Below are 14820 nucleotides of genomic sequence, written 5' to 3' on the forward strand. Positions count from 1 at the left end.
ATGCATTGTTAAAGAAGGATGAACTAACAGGGTGCAACTTTCTTCTCCATCCAAGAGCAATTGTTTCTTTGAGATTTCACCAGTCTTAGCAGGGTATCCTACAACCTCTCATTCACATCAGCTTCTAGCTGAAAACCTAGGACCAGAGCTTTAGCTGGTGCAAATAATCATAGCTTTGTTGAAGTCAATGGAGTTATACCAATTTACACCAGTTAAGGATCTGGCCACTATTACTACATTTTGAAGTTATCCTTAAACTCAATATCACAAAAATGTAGCAGTGGTAAATAGGAAGTAGGCTCCAGTGAGATATTTACCAGACATTTGAACACTGAAAAACAAAGTTCTCTGGGTTAGCTTTCAGACATACAGTTGTGTACTAGGTGTGCTCGTTAGATTAGGGATAAAAACAACCAAGAAAATTACTGAGCATCTTCCAATTACCCCAAATTCAAACAGCTGTAAGAGCAAAAATTAACAGAATGGTTCTTATGCTGCTGAACTGAAGTATGGTAGCATGCTGAAGAAATTCAGTGTGTTATCTCATTCCGAACTGGATGTTCTTGCTGCATAGGAAGAGTGGACAGAGCAGTAATGTCAACTGGGGTAGAAGATGGGGTGCCCATCAAATTGGGCTCAGGGGCAGCACATTCAGAAGAAGGCCCCCTGGCTTCCAGGCAGGAGATCATAGGGCATTTCCTGTCACAGTGTTTGTTCCAGGTAGCTTACAGAATGCATGCCACACACCTGTATATCACCTTGGCTTACAAATAGAGAGTTCCCATCCCTTCCATCTGCAGCTTCTGGAAGAGAGGGCATCACTCTCTTGCCTATATTTCCATTCCTTTTTCTTAACTGCTGGGAGCAGGAAGGCTTTACTTTTTCTTACTTGCACCCATCTGTTGGGAAAAAAGCCTTTCTTCCTCCTTGCTGCTGTGTAAGAGGAGACCTCTCATTCTTCCTCCAACCTGCTGGAAGGGAGGAAGACACTTACCACAGCTGTTTTCTGTCCTCCTTACCCCACCATAACATGTTTCTCCACTGCTGCTTTACCACTTCCTCCAGCAACCAGTCCAAAGCACTCAAGAAGCAGATATTTCTTCAAGGAGGTCTAACCAAACACCAAATTTGAAGGAATTTGAATTTCAGTTGTTGTGATCCAATGGTCATGTGGGGGGGGGGGTAAACTGAAAAAAAAAATTCCATTCTCCCCAGAGAATGATCAAAAATGGTTGGTAGATTTTCCTCAGTTTCCTTTATTAAAAAAAAAGCAGCGCCTTTCAGCTGAGACAAACTTGCAAAGTTTCAGCCTGAAAAAAAATGGTTGGGAAGAGTTACGAAAATATGAAAACAGGAGGTTATAACAGAAATCTGGGTGCAACTTTCATTGTAGCTTTAGTTGTTAATTATTATAATAGCACATATATTCAAAGTTTCCATAGAAAAGGGAGAAGTCCTAAAGAATTATTTCTTGGGGAAAGTCTGGCTGATGCTGATCATGGGGAATGGAACCAAATGACCAAATCTAGAACATAAAACCAAATGATATGGTTGTGGACTCCAATCCTTCAACTGCAGAAACATTTGTAGCTATTGTTGGCCTGGAAACTAGACCCCAAGCAAATGTTCCAGTACTGGAACAATACAAAAGTCTCTTAGCCAGTTTGAGTGGAAAAGCATAAATACATAAAGGAAAGGAGGTTGTGGAAATTTTAACCCCAGGCTTCCTGGCATCATTAATGTAAAATGCATTGGAAGACTGTGTTAACAGCCAGCTTTCAAGAATCTATTTTGAAAAAGGTCTTGCCTCCAGAGTGGTCAAACCATAATTAGGATAAAATTATTTAAAAAAAAATTTTTTTCAAGGCTATCTAAAGTGACCCAATCTAGATAAGTTTATTTCATCCATACCAGAGGCAAAAAATATTTAAGGCTCCAATCCCACATCATGTGGGTAGACTGCTGTGCCTGCAAGGAGCCCCATTGAAATCGGTGGAGACCTGTACAAACATAGCAGTCCCCCTGACTGCTATCAGTTGTGGGGTTAGGGCCTAACTGAGAACAAACACTTTATCAGAGACGCTGTGAGCCACGGATTCAAATTCATACTAAAAGTGTTCCTCAGACATGTCAGACATTAATATTAATGATGAACAGTGGCAGAGGGCCAGTGGAGGTTGCGGATATTTTCTTACACACACACACACACACACACACACACACACACACACATATAAAAAGCTTATTGATACATAGACTTACTATGGGCATACCTCACTGGTAACCATATGTTGTGATTTTTATTACCATAGTGCCTATGAGCTCCAGTCAAGGGTCAAGGATCAGGAACCACAAAGAGCTTACAATCTAAGTATAAGACAAGAGACAACAGATGGATGGAGACAGACTGATCGGGGAGTACAAGGAAACAATAAGACAGTGTTGATCAGCATGGTAGACTCTGGTCTCAGCACACCAGACACATGGTCGTTGTCAAGTGTTTTGTAGGCATTACAGCAAAAGAGTGTTTGAGGAGGGTTTAGAAGGTGGCTAATGAGGGAGCTTGTTAGAAAATTTAACAAGTGGGTGATGAAGGCTGGCATTATGGGCTGGACAGAGATGAGTCAACATCTTGATAGTGACTGAGACATGATCGGTAGAGTGGAGATAGGCTGTGAAGGGTCTGGAAAGTGAAGAGAAGCAGCTTATGTTTGATGCAGTAGAGAAGGTGGTCTCAAAGGGAGGGATTCAGGAGGGGTAACATGGTTAAAACAGTGGGAAGAGCTTGGGGAGGAAGATTAGGAGTTCTCTTTTAGCTTGTTAAGGTTGCGCTGATGGCTAGACATCCACTAGTATATGTGAGGGAGACAGGCAGAGATTTTAATTCAAAGAAGGAGACGACTGGAGTAAAGAGGTAAATCTGAGAGAGGGTAATGGAATTTGTGTTTTTGGATGAGATTGCTCAGAGATAAGTTGTAGCAGGAGAGGAGAAATAGACTAAGGATAGAGGTAGTGGAACCCCCACAGAAAATTGGATGAGGAGGATCCTCCTCATCCAATGAGGAAGGAGCAATGAGGAAGAGAACCAGGAGAGCACAAGATTTCAAGACGAGCATGGTTGACTGTGACTAAGGCAGCTGACATGTCAAGGAGGATGAGGCTGGAGTACTGGTTCTGAGCTTTGGCTTGTAAGAGGTCATTAGAGACTTGTATTCTTATTATGGTTTCCCCACCACATATTCTCCTTCCATGCCTCCCTCCTTTGTGCTACATTTTCTTGATACATCTGGTCTTGAATTTGCTCCTGATTCTGGAACTTGCTGTTGGCGGGCAGGTACAAATATCCACCTTGTGGTGTCAGATTGTAAGCTCTTTGAATCAGCTTGTGATACTCTTGCCACGGTGATATTTACTAGCACATTACTCTAATAGTCCCATTGGTTTCAGTGGAACTATTTATATAGGGTTACCATACGTCCGGATTTTCCCGGACATGTCCGGCTTTTGGGGGTTCAAATCCCCGTCCGGGGGGAAATCCCCAAAAGCCGGGCATGTCCGGGAAAATCGGGAGGGAGGGATGGAGGGCTCGGGCGGGGCCTCTTTGGCCGGGCCGGTGCCGGGCCAGGGTCGCGGGGCCGGGGGCATGGGGCCGGGCCAGGCGCGGGGCCGGGCGGGGAGCCGGGGGCGCGGTGCCGGGCTGGGAGCCGGGGTAGCGGGGGGGTGCGCGGGGCCGCGGGCCGGGGTAGCGGGGGGGGGGGTGCGCGGGGCTGCGGGGCCGGGCGGGGAGCCGGTCCGGGGTAGCGGGGGGGTGCGCGGGGCCGCGAGCCGGTCCGGGGTAGCGGGGGGGTGCGCCAGGCCGCGGGGCCGGGCGGGGAGCCGGTCCGGGGTAGCGGGGGGGTGCGCCGGGCCGCGGGGCCGGGCGGGGAGCCGGTCCGGGGTAGCGGGGGGGTGCGCCGGGCCGCGGGGCCGGGATAGCGGGGGGGGGGTGCGCTGGGCCGCCGGGGGCCGGCAGTGCTGGGCGGGCTGGGGGTGGTCGGCCAGGGCTGGCACCCCAGGGCCCGAGCCGACCCAGGCTGGCGCTGCCGGGGGGCCAGCCTGGGCCGCGCCTGCTCCCCCCACACCCCCCCTTACCAGCTTCAGGCTTCCCGCGAATTTAATATTCGCGGGAAGCAGGGGAGGGGGCGGAGACTTTGGGGAGGGGGCGGAGTTGGGGAGGGGGCGTGGGCGGGGCTGGGGGCGGGGCCGAGGCCCCGTGGAGTGTCCTCCATTTGGAGGCACAAAATATGGTAACCCTAATTTATAGAATGAGTAAGATATTGCTCATCATGAATAAGGGTGTTAGAATCTAGCAGTTTGGCGCAGGGGATGCATCTTCCTGTACGTTTAAACAACACTATGCTCCACAGGGCTAACACAACAACAAGAGCCCTTAATCCAAAAAACTACCTCTGAAGTCTTAACCACATGCTTCCATTATCTCATAAAAGTCCCATCTCTTCACTGAGAACTTAAATCCTATAGAAGACTCTGTCAAGTGATTCATTATCCCAAGTTTCCTAGCACCTATCAGCCTTCATCTCTTCCTGATAGTTTGTCACTGATCTGTAATTTCTAACCATGTGTAGGTTTGCTAATATGAACTCTGCAGTTTCACTAGGTGCCAAGCCAAAGTCTTTGTTCCCCACATTCAAATGTCTGCAGTACCTTTCTACTACCCTGCCCATCACTATCTCTCACCCTCAGAGAGAAGAAAGCCCAGTATTTAAAAGCATTTAATGCCTTGGTGTTTCTGTCCTCAGAAAACATTTAATGGAGTCTTCTTGTTTCAAGTTAGTGAGGAAGGATGACAGGTGGAGGGGAACTGTGCAAATTAATTCAGGACTGGTGCACTGAATAAAATATTTTTGCGTTCATTAGTATCTTGAAAAGGGTAACAAATTCTCCAAATGCCTGCATGTAACTTTGTGCATGAAGAAATGAAAGTTACATTCTCATAACCAACACACTTGTGTGGGGGAAAAAAAGTTGTAAAACTGTCATGATCTCTCCAAATATTGTAGTCAGTACTAAACAAGCCAGGCTCTGCTCCCTGCCAAGTTCTTTTAGAGTAAATTCTAATGTGACTTGGTAAGTTAGATACAAACCTTGCACTGGAGTGAAGCCAAAACTTTTTGAAATTCTTGAAGTCTCAGCTAGCAGAAATATAAAAAAGTATGTTGCTGAGTCTTTAGTAGGGTGGGATTTAGTTTTAACCATAATATCATAACTTAGACTCTCAAACCAAAACCCTTAACAAGAAAAGTAGCAAGAAATGCAGGGGAGGAAGAAATAAGACTAAAACCTGCCATTAAAATCCACATTCCTCATTGCAGACAGGAGGCTAGACTTCCAGACAGTGAATTTTAGCTCACAATTAGAAGTCTGGTCATTTTAAAAATTGGGAGCACAAAGAAACATTATTTTTAGAAGTGAAATGTATGTGCCTTCTGTGAAAGAAAATAATGAGGTGGGGTTTTTTGTATGTACAATGTTGCATACCTAAATTACTCCACAATAGAATGGATAGTGTGACAAAGCTCTGTCCTTGTCTCCATAGGTCCCGTGTTTCCTGGCAGATTTTGCTAGCCTCAGAGGCTCACTGTGACACTCCACGTAGCGCCTCTCTCTCTAGAAGCAAGGGTCACAGCTTACTGAGCCATTTTCATCATAAGCCAGCAAGGGAGGGGAGGAAAAGCTACCCTCCCTTGCACAGTCTCTGTTGTCTCCCAAACTCATGATTAATCAGGGGGGAGCCCAGGCCTGCCCTCTACTCCAGGCCAGGGACCCTAATAGTATCAGCTTCAGTAGCTGACTTCTTAGAAACAAGACGCATACAATTCCCTGGGCCACTTCCCCACAGCAGCCCCCCCTCCTCAAGATCCACTTCACCCTTACCTCAAGGATTCCTTCCTTGTGCCTAATATGGTTTGTACTGCTCAGTCTCTCCAACAGCACAGCTTCCTCCTTCAGCTCCTGGCACACATGCCCACCTGACTAACTGGGAGGCTTTTAACTAGTTTCAGCCAGCCCCTGATTGGCTTCAGGTGGCCCAATCAACGTAGCTGTCCTCCCTGCCTTCTGGAAAGATCTTAATTGGCCCCAGGTGTCTTAATTGACCTGGAGCAGCTGCCATTTGCTTATCCTGGTAACAGGGATTTGTTTAGCCTGTGGCTAATATATCTGTCTCCCATTACTTTACTATAGCCATCTAGCCTTGCCCTGTCACAATAACTTATCACCAGATTTTCAGCAAATTCTGGGAGCTGTTCTTCTGCTTGCAATTTCACACTGATTAACTCCCCTTGCTCATCAAGATAGTAACCTCCAATATATGCTTTCACTTGCACTACATAGACAGCTTATAAGTTTCCATCTTCACTTAAACAGTCTTCATAACCAAGAAGAGAATTAGCAGCAGGTGAATACATATTTCCGTTGAAGCCAAAATGTTGTTTAAAATATGAATGTTTTTCTCCAAACCTGCCTTAATTCCTCAGTTATTAGAAGCAGTTACATCAGTCACTTGTTCCTCCACAAACTTTCTAAAGCAAACCCTTTCCTTGTATACTTCATTAGCAAGGTACAAACCCCTCATTTTTCCCAGTACATATGAAGAAAACAGAAGATCACAGGAATTTTTTTATACAAATTTGGCACCATTTTCATATTTACTTTGACTGTTTGAAATATAAATTGAATTTGGCTTTTCTCTCCAAGAATATATTAGTTGTTTTCTGAATAATTATGTGTTAGTGAATCAGAGGCGGCTAAGACATTTGTATTAGAACTGTGTCCGGTATGACTTACATTGCTCTATAGTGTTTTACAATGTTTCATGTCTGAGTAATTCATGTGTTTGTTTTTTTCAGGCTGGTTGGTTGTAGTGTTTTGTGGGTGATATATTTAAAATTTTTAACTTTGTACAATAAAAGTATTTTCTTCACAGATAAATATATCCCTCCGTAACTAGATTTGTAGGAAATGAGTGCTGGCTCTCTTGTTCAGGCACAGAGTTGTTCTTGCAGTCACGAATGGCATCGACTGAAAACATTGTTGCTTCTTTTACATGTGAAACTTAGGCATGCCATTCCGACACCTTAATTCCCAGCACATATTATCTAGTGATAGAGGGAAGATAAATTAAGTTACTGTACACATTTTGCTGCATTGTGATCCATGCAACTACAGTGGCTGAAGCCCTACTTTCCTTTCAGATGGAACTGAGCATCACATTGACTACAATGACAAGACAGGAAAGGTCAATGGCTAGGCCTTTCTCACTTGACTGAGCACAATGGATGTATGCATGAGCTTTTAAAATCACAGCCATCACTGAGAACAAGAGACTTCTGTTTGGAGGGTATATAAATAAATGGGGCACAAGCCTTTTTGACTAAGATCAAGTGCAGAATTAGTTTAATAAATATCTGATATGTCCTCTTTGGGGGAATTATGTCCTGATCTAATAAGTTTTTTCCATCTTTACCTACTGCAGTTCACTATGTACAAAAGTTTTTATATACAGCAACTTAAGTGTCCACTCCACTATAACCAGCAATATAAAAACCTGTTCTGGTAACCTATGACGAGGATGACCAGATAGCATATGTGAAAAATCGGGACAGGAGGTGGGGGTAATAGACGCCTATATAAGAAAAAGCCCTGAATATCAGGATTGTCCCTATAATGTTTGTTAAGCTATCTATTTATGGTGCAGCAAGTGTTTATTTCTTAGTCAGAAACCTAGTACTGCATGTTTTAATAAAGATTTAAGCCTATAATACAGCTGGTATGCTGGCTGTACAAGCAGGGAGCATGTTATGAATATCCCAAGATTTAGTGCTGAACTGTCAGTCTTTTAGCTACCGAGTATCTTTACTCTTCCATGCAGTAGCTACAATGGAAACTTTGCCCACTGCTGTGAAGTGGACACAGCGATTAATGAACCTGAAGCATACTAATCAAACATATGTTTTCTTGACATAATGATTGTGTTATATATCACATATGAATGTACAGGCCTTTATCTTTCCTTAATGATCTAGCAAGGGGTCTTTCTTAAATGTGGGTGTTTTTCATGCGCTCCTTAGATTTGTTCCACAGGGGGTGACCATTAGAAACATCTGACAGGCATGCAGTTAGCCAGCTCCCTGCTGAGATTAGTAAAATACTATATTTAGTAACCCCACTACATCAAGGAACTCCAGCGTTGCAGGAAACCGTTTGATTCAATGCTTTTTTATGATTTTTCTTTTTATTTTTATGTCTTATTTTTTTCATCTGGGACTGAGAAAAATATTTTCATCTGGGTCTTGCTTTTTGCATTTATACTCCATCATTTTGTAATTGTTTTTCATGTTTTGGGTCTTTTTACCCTCCTTATTTTGTTTGCACTGTATGCCCCCTCCACTCTCTTCTCTGTCAAATTGTAAGGTAGCTACTACGACCAGTAAGAAATGTTTTAACTTGATATTTTATGTGCCATTCCCTATCAGATGTGGTTAATTCTAACATTGGGGCAAAAGGTGTGGGGTAGGGGGAAGGGGGCTTAAGGAGATTTAAAAGATTCACACCTTATTTGCTAGACTAATATATGGTAGAAACTCCTGAGTCTGAGCTTGGGTCACAAATGGTTTGAATTCATCAGTGTACATATGTAAACCAGATTAATTATTGTGTAGCTTCCCAACACTATTTGTCATTGGAACAGAAGTGGACCAAAGTATGAGCACTATTTTTTTTTAAACTCTCTTACTGCTTAAAATAGCAAATCCAATTACTAAGAGTATACAGTTAACATAAATAAAATAGTAAGGAGAAATGTGGCAAAAATAAACGATTCAACAAAAAGTTAAATGGAAGGAAAATATGTTGTAAGACTGTCATATGAATCAAAATTCTTTACCATTTTCTCTGTTCGCCAACAGAAATCTGGAGTAACCTGTCTGAAATCATCAGAGTTACAATGATGTAAATTTAGAATAGTTGAGGGCAGAATTTGAATTTAAGGGCAAATTTTAAAGAAACGCCATCTTTTGTTCTAACAGAATGGCCCTGGTGGCGTGTCAATCCTAAAGATTTGTGCATTGCTGAACATAATGGCATTTTATTAGCCAGTTTATTTCTGTCTAGCATTCTGAGACTCCTGCTGATACTTTGAATCAGTGTATTTTTTTTTTTTTTTTTTTTGGTTTGAAACATGAACTCCAGTGTCATACATGACTTTTTTTTTTTTTTTTTTGTAGTTCACATTATTTTTTAAGCTAATAAATGTGCAAGAAAGGAAGTGTTTGGCCAGACAGAATTTGTGCTTCAAACTGTGAACAGCTAAGCTGTAGTGTGTGAAAATCTCTTTGCGGAGCTGACTTTTTTTTTTTTTTTGCTCCATTCAGTGTCTGGTTATCATAAAGCTACCTTATTTTCAAACAGTAGTTTAATGCATTATGGTTAGTCAGAACCACTGACAACTAGTATAAGGGGTATCTTCCTCTGAATAATTGTGACCTAATAACAGCACAGGCCATGTTCTTGCAAACAAACATACTTAACTTTAAGCCCATGAGTAGTCCAACGAAGGCAATGAGACTTACTCATGTGCTTGAAGTTAAGCACATACACATTTGTGCAGAATCAGAGCCATGGTTAGTAGGTGTAATATCTCTGTAATGGCATTTTGGCCCTTTGTTATAAACTGAGTTGTTGAAAGGTGTGAGGTAAATCTGCAATATTATTTGACAATTCCTGTCGCTACTGTATGTGTAACTGGTGAATGGCATAGCAGTAAAACTAGATTCAAGAATCAAGGGATGTGTGTTTTTATACTCAATATACAAAGTAACAGAAGGCTAAATTTTACAGTAGTGCTATGTTAGTAGTAATCCTAGAACGACTAAATTCTGATGTATTTTTATACAGCCTCAATCGGATTTTCCATTATTAAACTAGTCTGCAAAGTGAAAAATTTTGGCTATATCATCTTGCATTCAGTTGTAACATGGTAAACATAAATATTTTGAAACACATAACATCCCATCAAAGTAGAATATACAATTAAACTCTTTTCTAGTAACAGAGAGTAGTAAAAACAAGGGCCAAATTTTGGCCCAGTTATTAACTGGCTTCAGCGTTGACACACACAAATGCTACAAAAGCAATATTAATATGCATCCACATTCTGGCCAGCATGGCCCTGCACACAGCACACACAGTCAAACCATATAGATGATTTGTTCTCCTCACTGGAATAATCTGTGCAAGGTGGTGCATAGTTGCCACTGTCACAACAAAGAGCATACGATCATGAATATGTGACTACACCGCTGATGTGTGCTTCCGGGAAGGAGGCAGCCAGGATATAGCCCATGATTTGAATCTGGTGTCTGGGATGTTTACTAGTGTATTCAGTAGCAGGTTTCTTGCAGAGAAGCATACACACGTTAGCCCAAATCTGCTCAGGATTCTGGAATTTTTGCTCAGAAACTTACAGCTATTAGCATCATTATGTTATCACAGACACTCCTTTACCAGACTCATGATACTTCTCCTTACAGAGGCTGCTGTTATTTATAAAACAAAAAATCTAAACAAAATACTTCACATTTTACTAAATTGAATTTTGTAGCTGCTTACTCCTAAAAGGGGCCTGAGCTCATTTATGAACTTCTCTTTATTTCAAACGCTAAAGCTTAAAACGAGGTGGTGAATCTTGACAGTATTTGCTGTTCATAATCTTTTTATTTTTACTTCCTAAATATAAGGAGAATGAACATGGTCAGTGGATTAGAAAAGGGAACTGAAGCCTGCTTGTATTTCATTCACTGCCACTCACTCCTTGAATGAATATGGGCCAGTCACTTAACCTCTCTGCACAAATAGTACTTGCCTGCCTGACAAGTATGGTAAAGATGAACGTTGGTAAAGCACTCTGGGGCCCTTGAGTTATAGGCACTTAGGAACTTCAAACACAAAGTATTATTGTAGTTATTAATCTTAGTAATTACAATGTAAACACTCTCAGAGCACTTGGCCAGCCTCCAGCTGCCACTCCCCAATCTCAGATTCTGAGGCTGCTGCTAAGAATACCTGGTCAGCCTTCAACTAGTGTCCCCCATTACTACCAGGTCTTGTGGTTTGGATATTTCTGTTTGTTTGTTTGTTTTGTTTTGTTTTGTTTTTTGTTTTAGAAATGCCTCATCCTCCGGATTAGGTGGCCGATAGCAGACCCCAACCACAACATTACCCCTTTTCCCCCCACTTTTATCTTCACCCACGGTCTTTCAACTGCTCTGCTTCTCGCTTCCTTCTGGACTGCAGAACAACTATATACATTGATGTACAATGCAACACTTTCTCCCTTTTTCCCCTGCCTATCCTTCCTGAATAAGCTATTCCCCTTTATACCAATATTCCAGTCATGAGATTTATCCCACAGAGTCTGTGATGCCAATTAAGTCATAATTTAGATTGCATACTAAGACATCCAGTTTTTCCTGTTTATATCCTATATTTGTTTATAAGCATCTAAGATGTTGAGCAGAGTATCCCATTGTATTCCCTCTTGTTGTTCCTATGAACCTATTGTAATTTTCCATTCTCACCCTCCCTCCCCCTGCACACTCCCTCAAACTTCCAGCCCTCTGTCAAGGTCACTTTTTTTTATTTACCTGTGAGCTTTTGTCACCTGTCCCCTTTGAACCTAGTTTAAAGCCCTAGTCATTAGGTTGGCAAGTTGGTTCATGAAGATGCTCTTCCATGTTGCTCAGGTGGACTCCAGCAGTCTTCCTTCTCAGAACAGCATCCCATGGTCAAGGAAGCCCAAGCCTTCTTGCCAGTGCCATCTGTGCAGCTATGCATTCCTCTCCAGGATATGCATGTCCTTGCCTGGGCCCTTACTCTCAACCAGCAGGATTGACAAGAATATCACCTGTGCCCCCAAACTCCTTTATTCTCACTCCCAGAGCCTTGTAGTCACTGCTGATCTGCCCAGAGTCCTACCTTGCAGTATCATTAGTGTCCACATGGATTAGCAGATGGATGATCCTCAGCAACCTTTCCATAATGTCTTGCATGTGGACTCTGGGCAGGCAACACACTTCCTGGGATGCCACATCAGGTTGGCAGTTGGACGCCTCCGCCCCCCCCTTAGAAAGGAGTCCCCAACCACCACCACCCTTTGTCTCTCCCTCTTGGGGGTGGTAGCTTTCCAGGCTTGGAGACAGGTGGTTCCCCCTCATTGGCCATTGGGATCTGGTCCTCTCTTCCAGCTGCCAGTATTGCATACCAGTTCTTGTCTCAGATGGGCCTGGGTGGGGATGGAGCAGTGTCTGCTGCCCGGGGTGGTCAGCAGCCACTCTCCTCCTCACAAAGCAGTCAGTTCTTCCTTCCCTCCCTGATACCCCTGTAGTCATCTATAGTCGACTACCTTCCTCCATCCTGGATGCCTCCATCTGCATTCTGTCAATGAAGTGCTCGTGTTCCCAGATGCTATGCAAGCGAGCCACTTCAGCCCAGGAGAACAACAAAGCCAATAATACAATTGTTTTCCAACTGCCACATAGATCTCTGTGACAAATACTGTGTTTTGCAGACTGTATGACAGGCCAGAGAAGTCTGGCTAAAGAACTATATTCTGTTTCCTTCCGACTCCCCAGCACCCATCAGTTCCTAGCTCAGGGAAATGGAAGATTGATGAAGAAAACATTGAATCTGGTTAAACTGAGGGTGCCTTGTGTTGGCGAGATGTTTTGAAGACTGCGGGTGGCTGAGAAACTTCTAAATAATGGCTGACCCATTGGACTAGACCAGCGTGCATCACAAAGCTTATTCAGCAGTACTTAGCTCAGAAAGGGAGATAATTAAAACGCTGAGTTTATCACATTTCTTGTTCTTGTAGCTAGTTACATTTGTGCAGTTATTTCTATGATCAATGAATTTGTTCATATACTCTCATTAAAAAAAGTTCCTTGCTTCAGACCTCCCTGCGCACTGTACGATATGTATCTGCTCCACTGTGTGTGTGTGATTACAAAAGCACTTATTGATTAATATCAGTTTTGGCTTATTTGGGGCCTAATCCTGGTGCCTGCTCTGTGGCATGCTGGAGACACAGAATCATCCTGTGACGCTTCCCTGGCCCTCTCTCCCTACACCATATATTCAGCAGTATTTGGATTTGCAACTAGATACTATGATTATGGGTTCCTGATACATTCTTGTAATAACAGTAGTCCTGATATTTAGAGAACTTCAGTTAATGTTTGTAAGCCCAATTTCATACCTTCATAACTCTTTCGATCAATCAGAGTTGAGCCGTTGTATATGTGAAGGGGCCTCTTGTGGTTTCTCAGTAAGTAGTATGGCTTTTCTGGCAGACAGCCATAAGCAATTTAGTAGGCACATGTTGTGGAGGTGGATGAGGGGGGGAGGGGGAAGAGGGATGATCCAGAAAGCTGTAACAAGAGGTTGCGTGAAATCAGTATTTTTATGTCTAGCACAAGGGAAAATTCACATTATAGATCTCACAGAGGCCATTTGGCCACACATATGCAACAGGCAGCATGATCAATAAGGTTAACTCTGCAACATGCTGATGGCATGATTATCCTCTCACTTAAACCAGTTTTGCATTGGTGTAACTCCTCAATTCAACTACTCCCAGTTTATCCAGTAAGAGAGAAGAATCGGGCACAAGGCATACAGTAACCCAGTGCACAATCCAGTGTTATATATCTCTTAATCAATTCCACAGACATTTGGGATCATTTAATAAGGCTCCTAGTTGTCCACAGAAATAATAATAATAATCAAATTTCTAGCCTAAATTTAAAGATGCGGCTCTATCACATAACCTTTTCCCAATAGCCGTACAGCTGTAAATAGGTACAAGCCTAAAATGTCTGTCTCCAGTAGGGCTAATCTCCCTTTCCATTTCTGACAGGGGTCAGGTAACCAATGTAAATTACCACCATAAACTAAATTCCATCCCTCTTGTAGAACAAAGTGCTTTATCTGCCTGTCAAGAAACCAGGAGCTACAAAGCAGATTGTAATATTTCATCAGTTCAGCCTGAGTGGCAAACCCAGTTCCTACTAATAAAACATTGGAGATGCTTGACTTCATTTTGCCTCAAGACAGAAGACGGTTCTCTTTCTGTAGAAGGTTTAAGAGCTGTTTTAAGGTGACCAAAAGGCAAAGGGGAAAATCCAGTAGGACCAGTATCTTCCTGTATATTCCACTCAAGAATTTGATTAGTGTGTGCTTTTTGATACCAATAGAGATTGATAAGCTAGACAGCTCTAAAAATAATGTGACTTCCTTCCCCATGTTATGAGTCATTTTGATTTGATTACAAAGAAAAACTGTTATCAAATTCACATCTATGATAACCATATTGCAATGCCAAACAGTGCATTTCAATAGAGATCACATTGCAGTGAAAAAATTAAAAGTAATGTCCGTGCCAGAGCTGGATGGAAAATGGTTTCCCCATCCTGTGAAAATTTTTGGGATGGCAAAACAAATTTTTCCATTCCAAATGGGAATGAGAAGTTGAAATCTTCAGAAGTATTGTGCATCAAAAATGTGTGTGTGTAAGGGGAGGGGGAGATTAACTTCTGGTCAATTGTTTTGAAAAATTCACTTCAGGTCAAATTTGTTTCAATAATTTTGAAATGTTTCATTTTTGACCATTTAAAAATGTTTTTACTATAACTGGATTAAGTTTCTAAACTAAATGTCTTTTTGAACTGGAAAACCAGAATTGTCATTTAGAAAATGTCAAAA

At 42.4% G+C, this 14820-nt stretch overlaps 1 protein-coding gene across 8 annotated transcripts in view; it reads left to right on the plus strand.

Moving 5' to 3' along the window:
- Positions 1-14820, plus strand: part of STAU2 (staufen double-stranded RNA binding protein 2) — a 222734-nt gene that overhangs the window by 113708 nt on the left and 94206 nt on the right. Inside the window, exon 14 of one of the 8 annotated variants that reach the window (XM_054017190.1) lies at positions 12690-12782. The exons of the other annotated variants lie outside the window; for them this stretch is intronic. Coding sequence (XP_053873165.1) covers positions 12690-12752 — 63 coding nt within the window. The 3' untranslated portion in view covers positions 12753-12782. Of the gene's footprint in view, positions 1-12689; positions 12783-14820 lie in introns of those variants that run through there. 8 annotated transcript variants of the gene reach the window in all.

The sequence above is a fragment of the Malaclemys terrapin genome, chromosome 2 (genome assembly GCF_027887155.1).
Source record: "Malaclemys terrapin pileata isolate rMalTer1 chromosome 2, rMalTer1.hap1, whole genome shotgun sequence".
NCBI lineage: Eukaryota > Metazoa > Chordata > Testudines > Emydidae > Malaclemys > Malaclemys terrapin.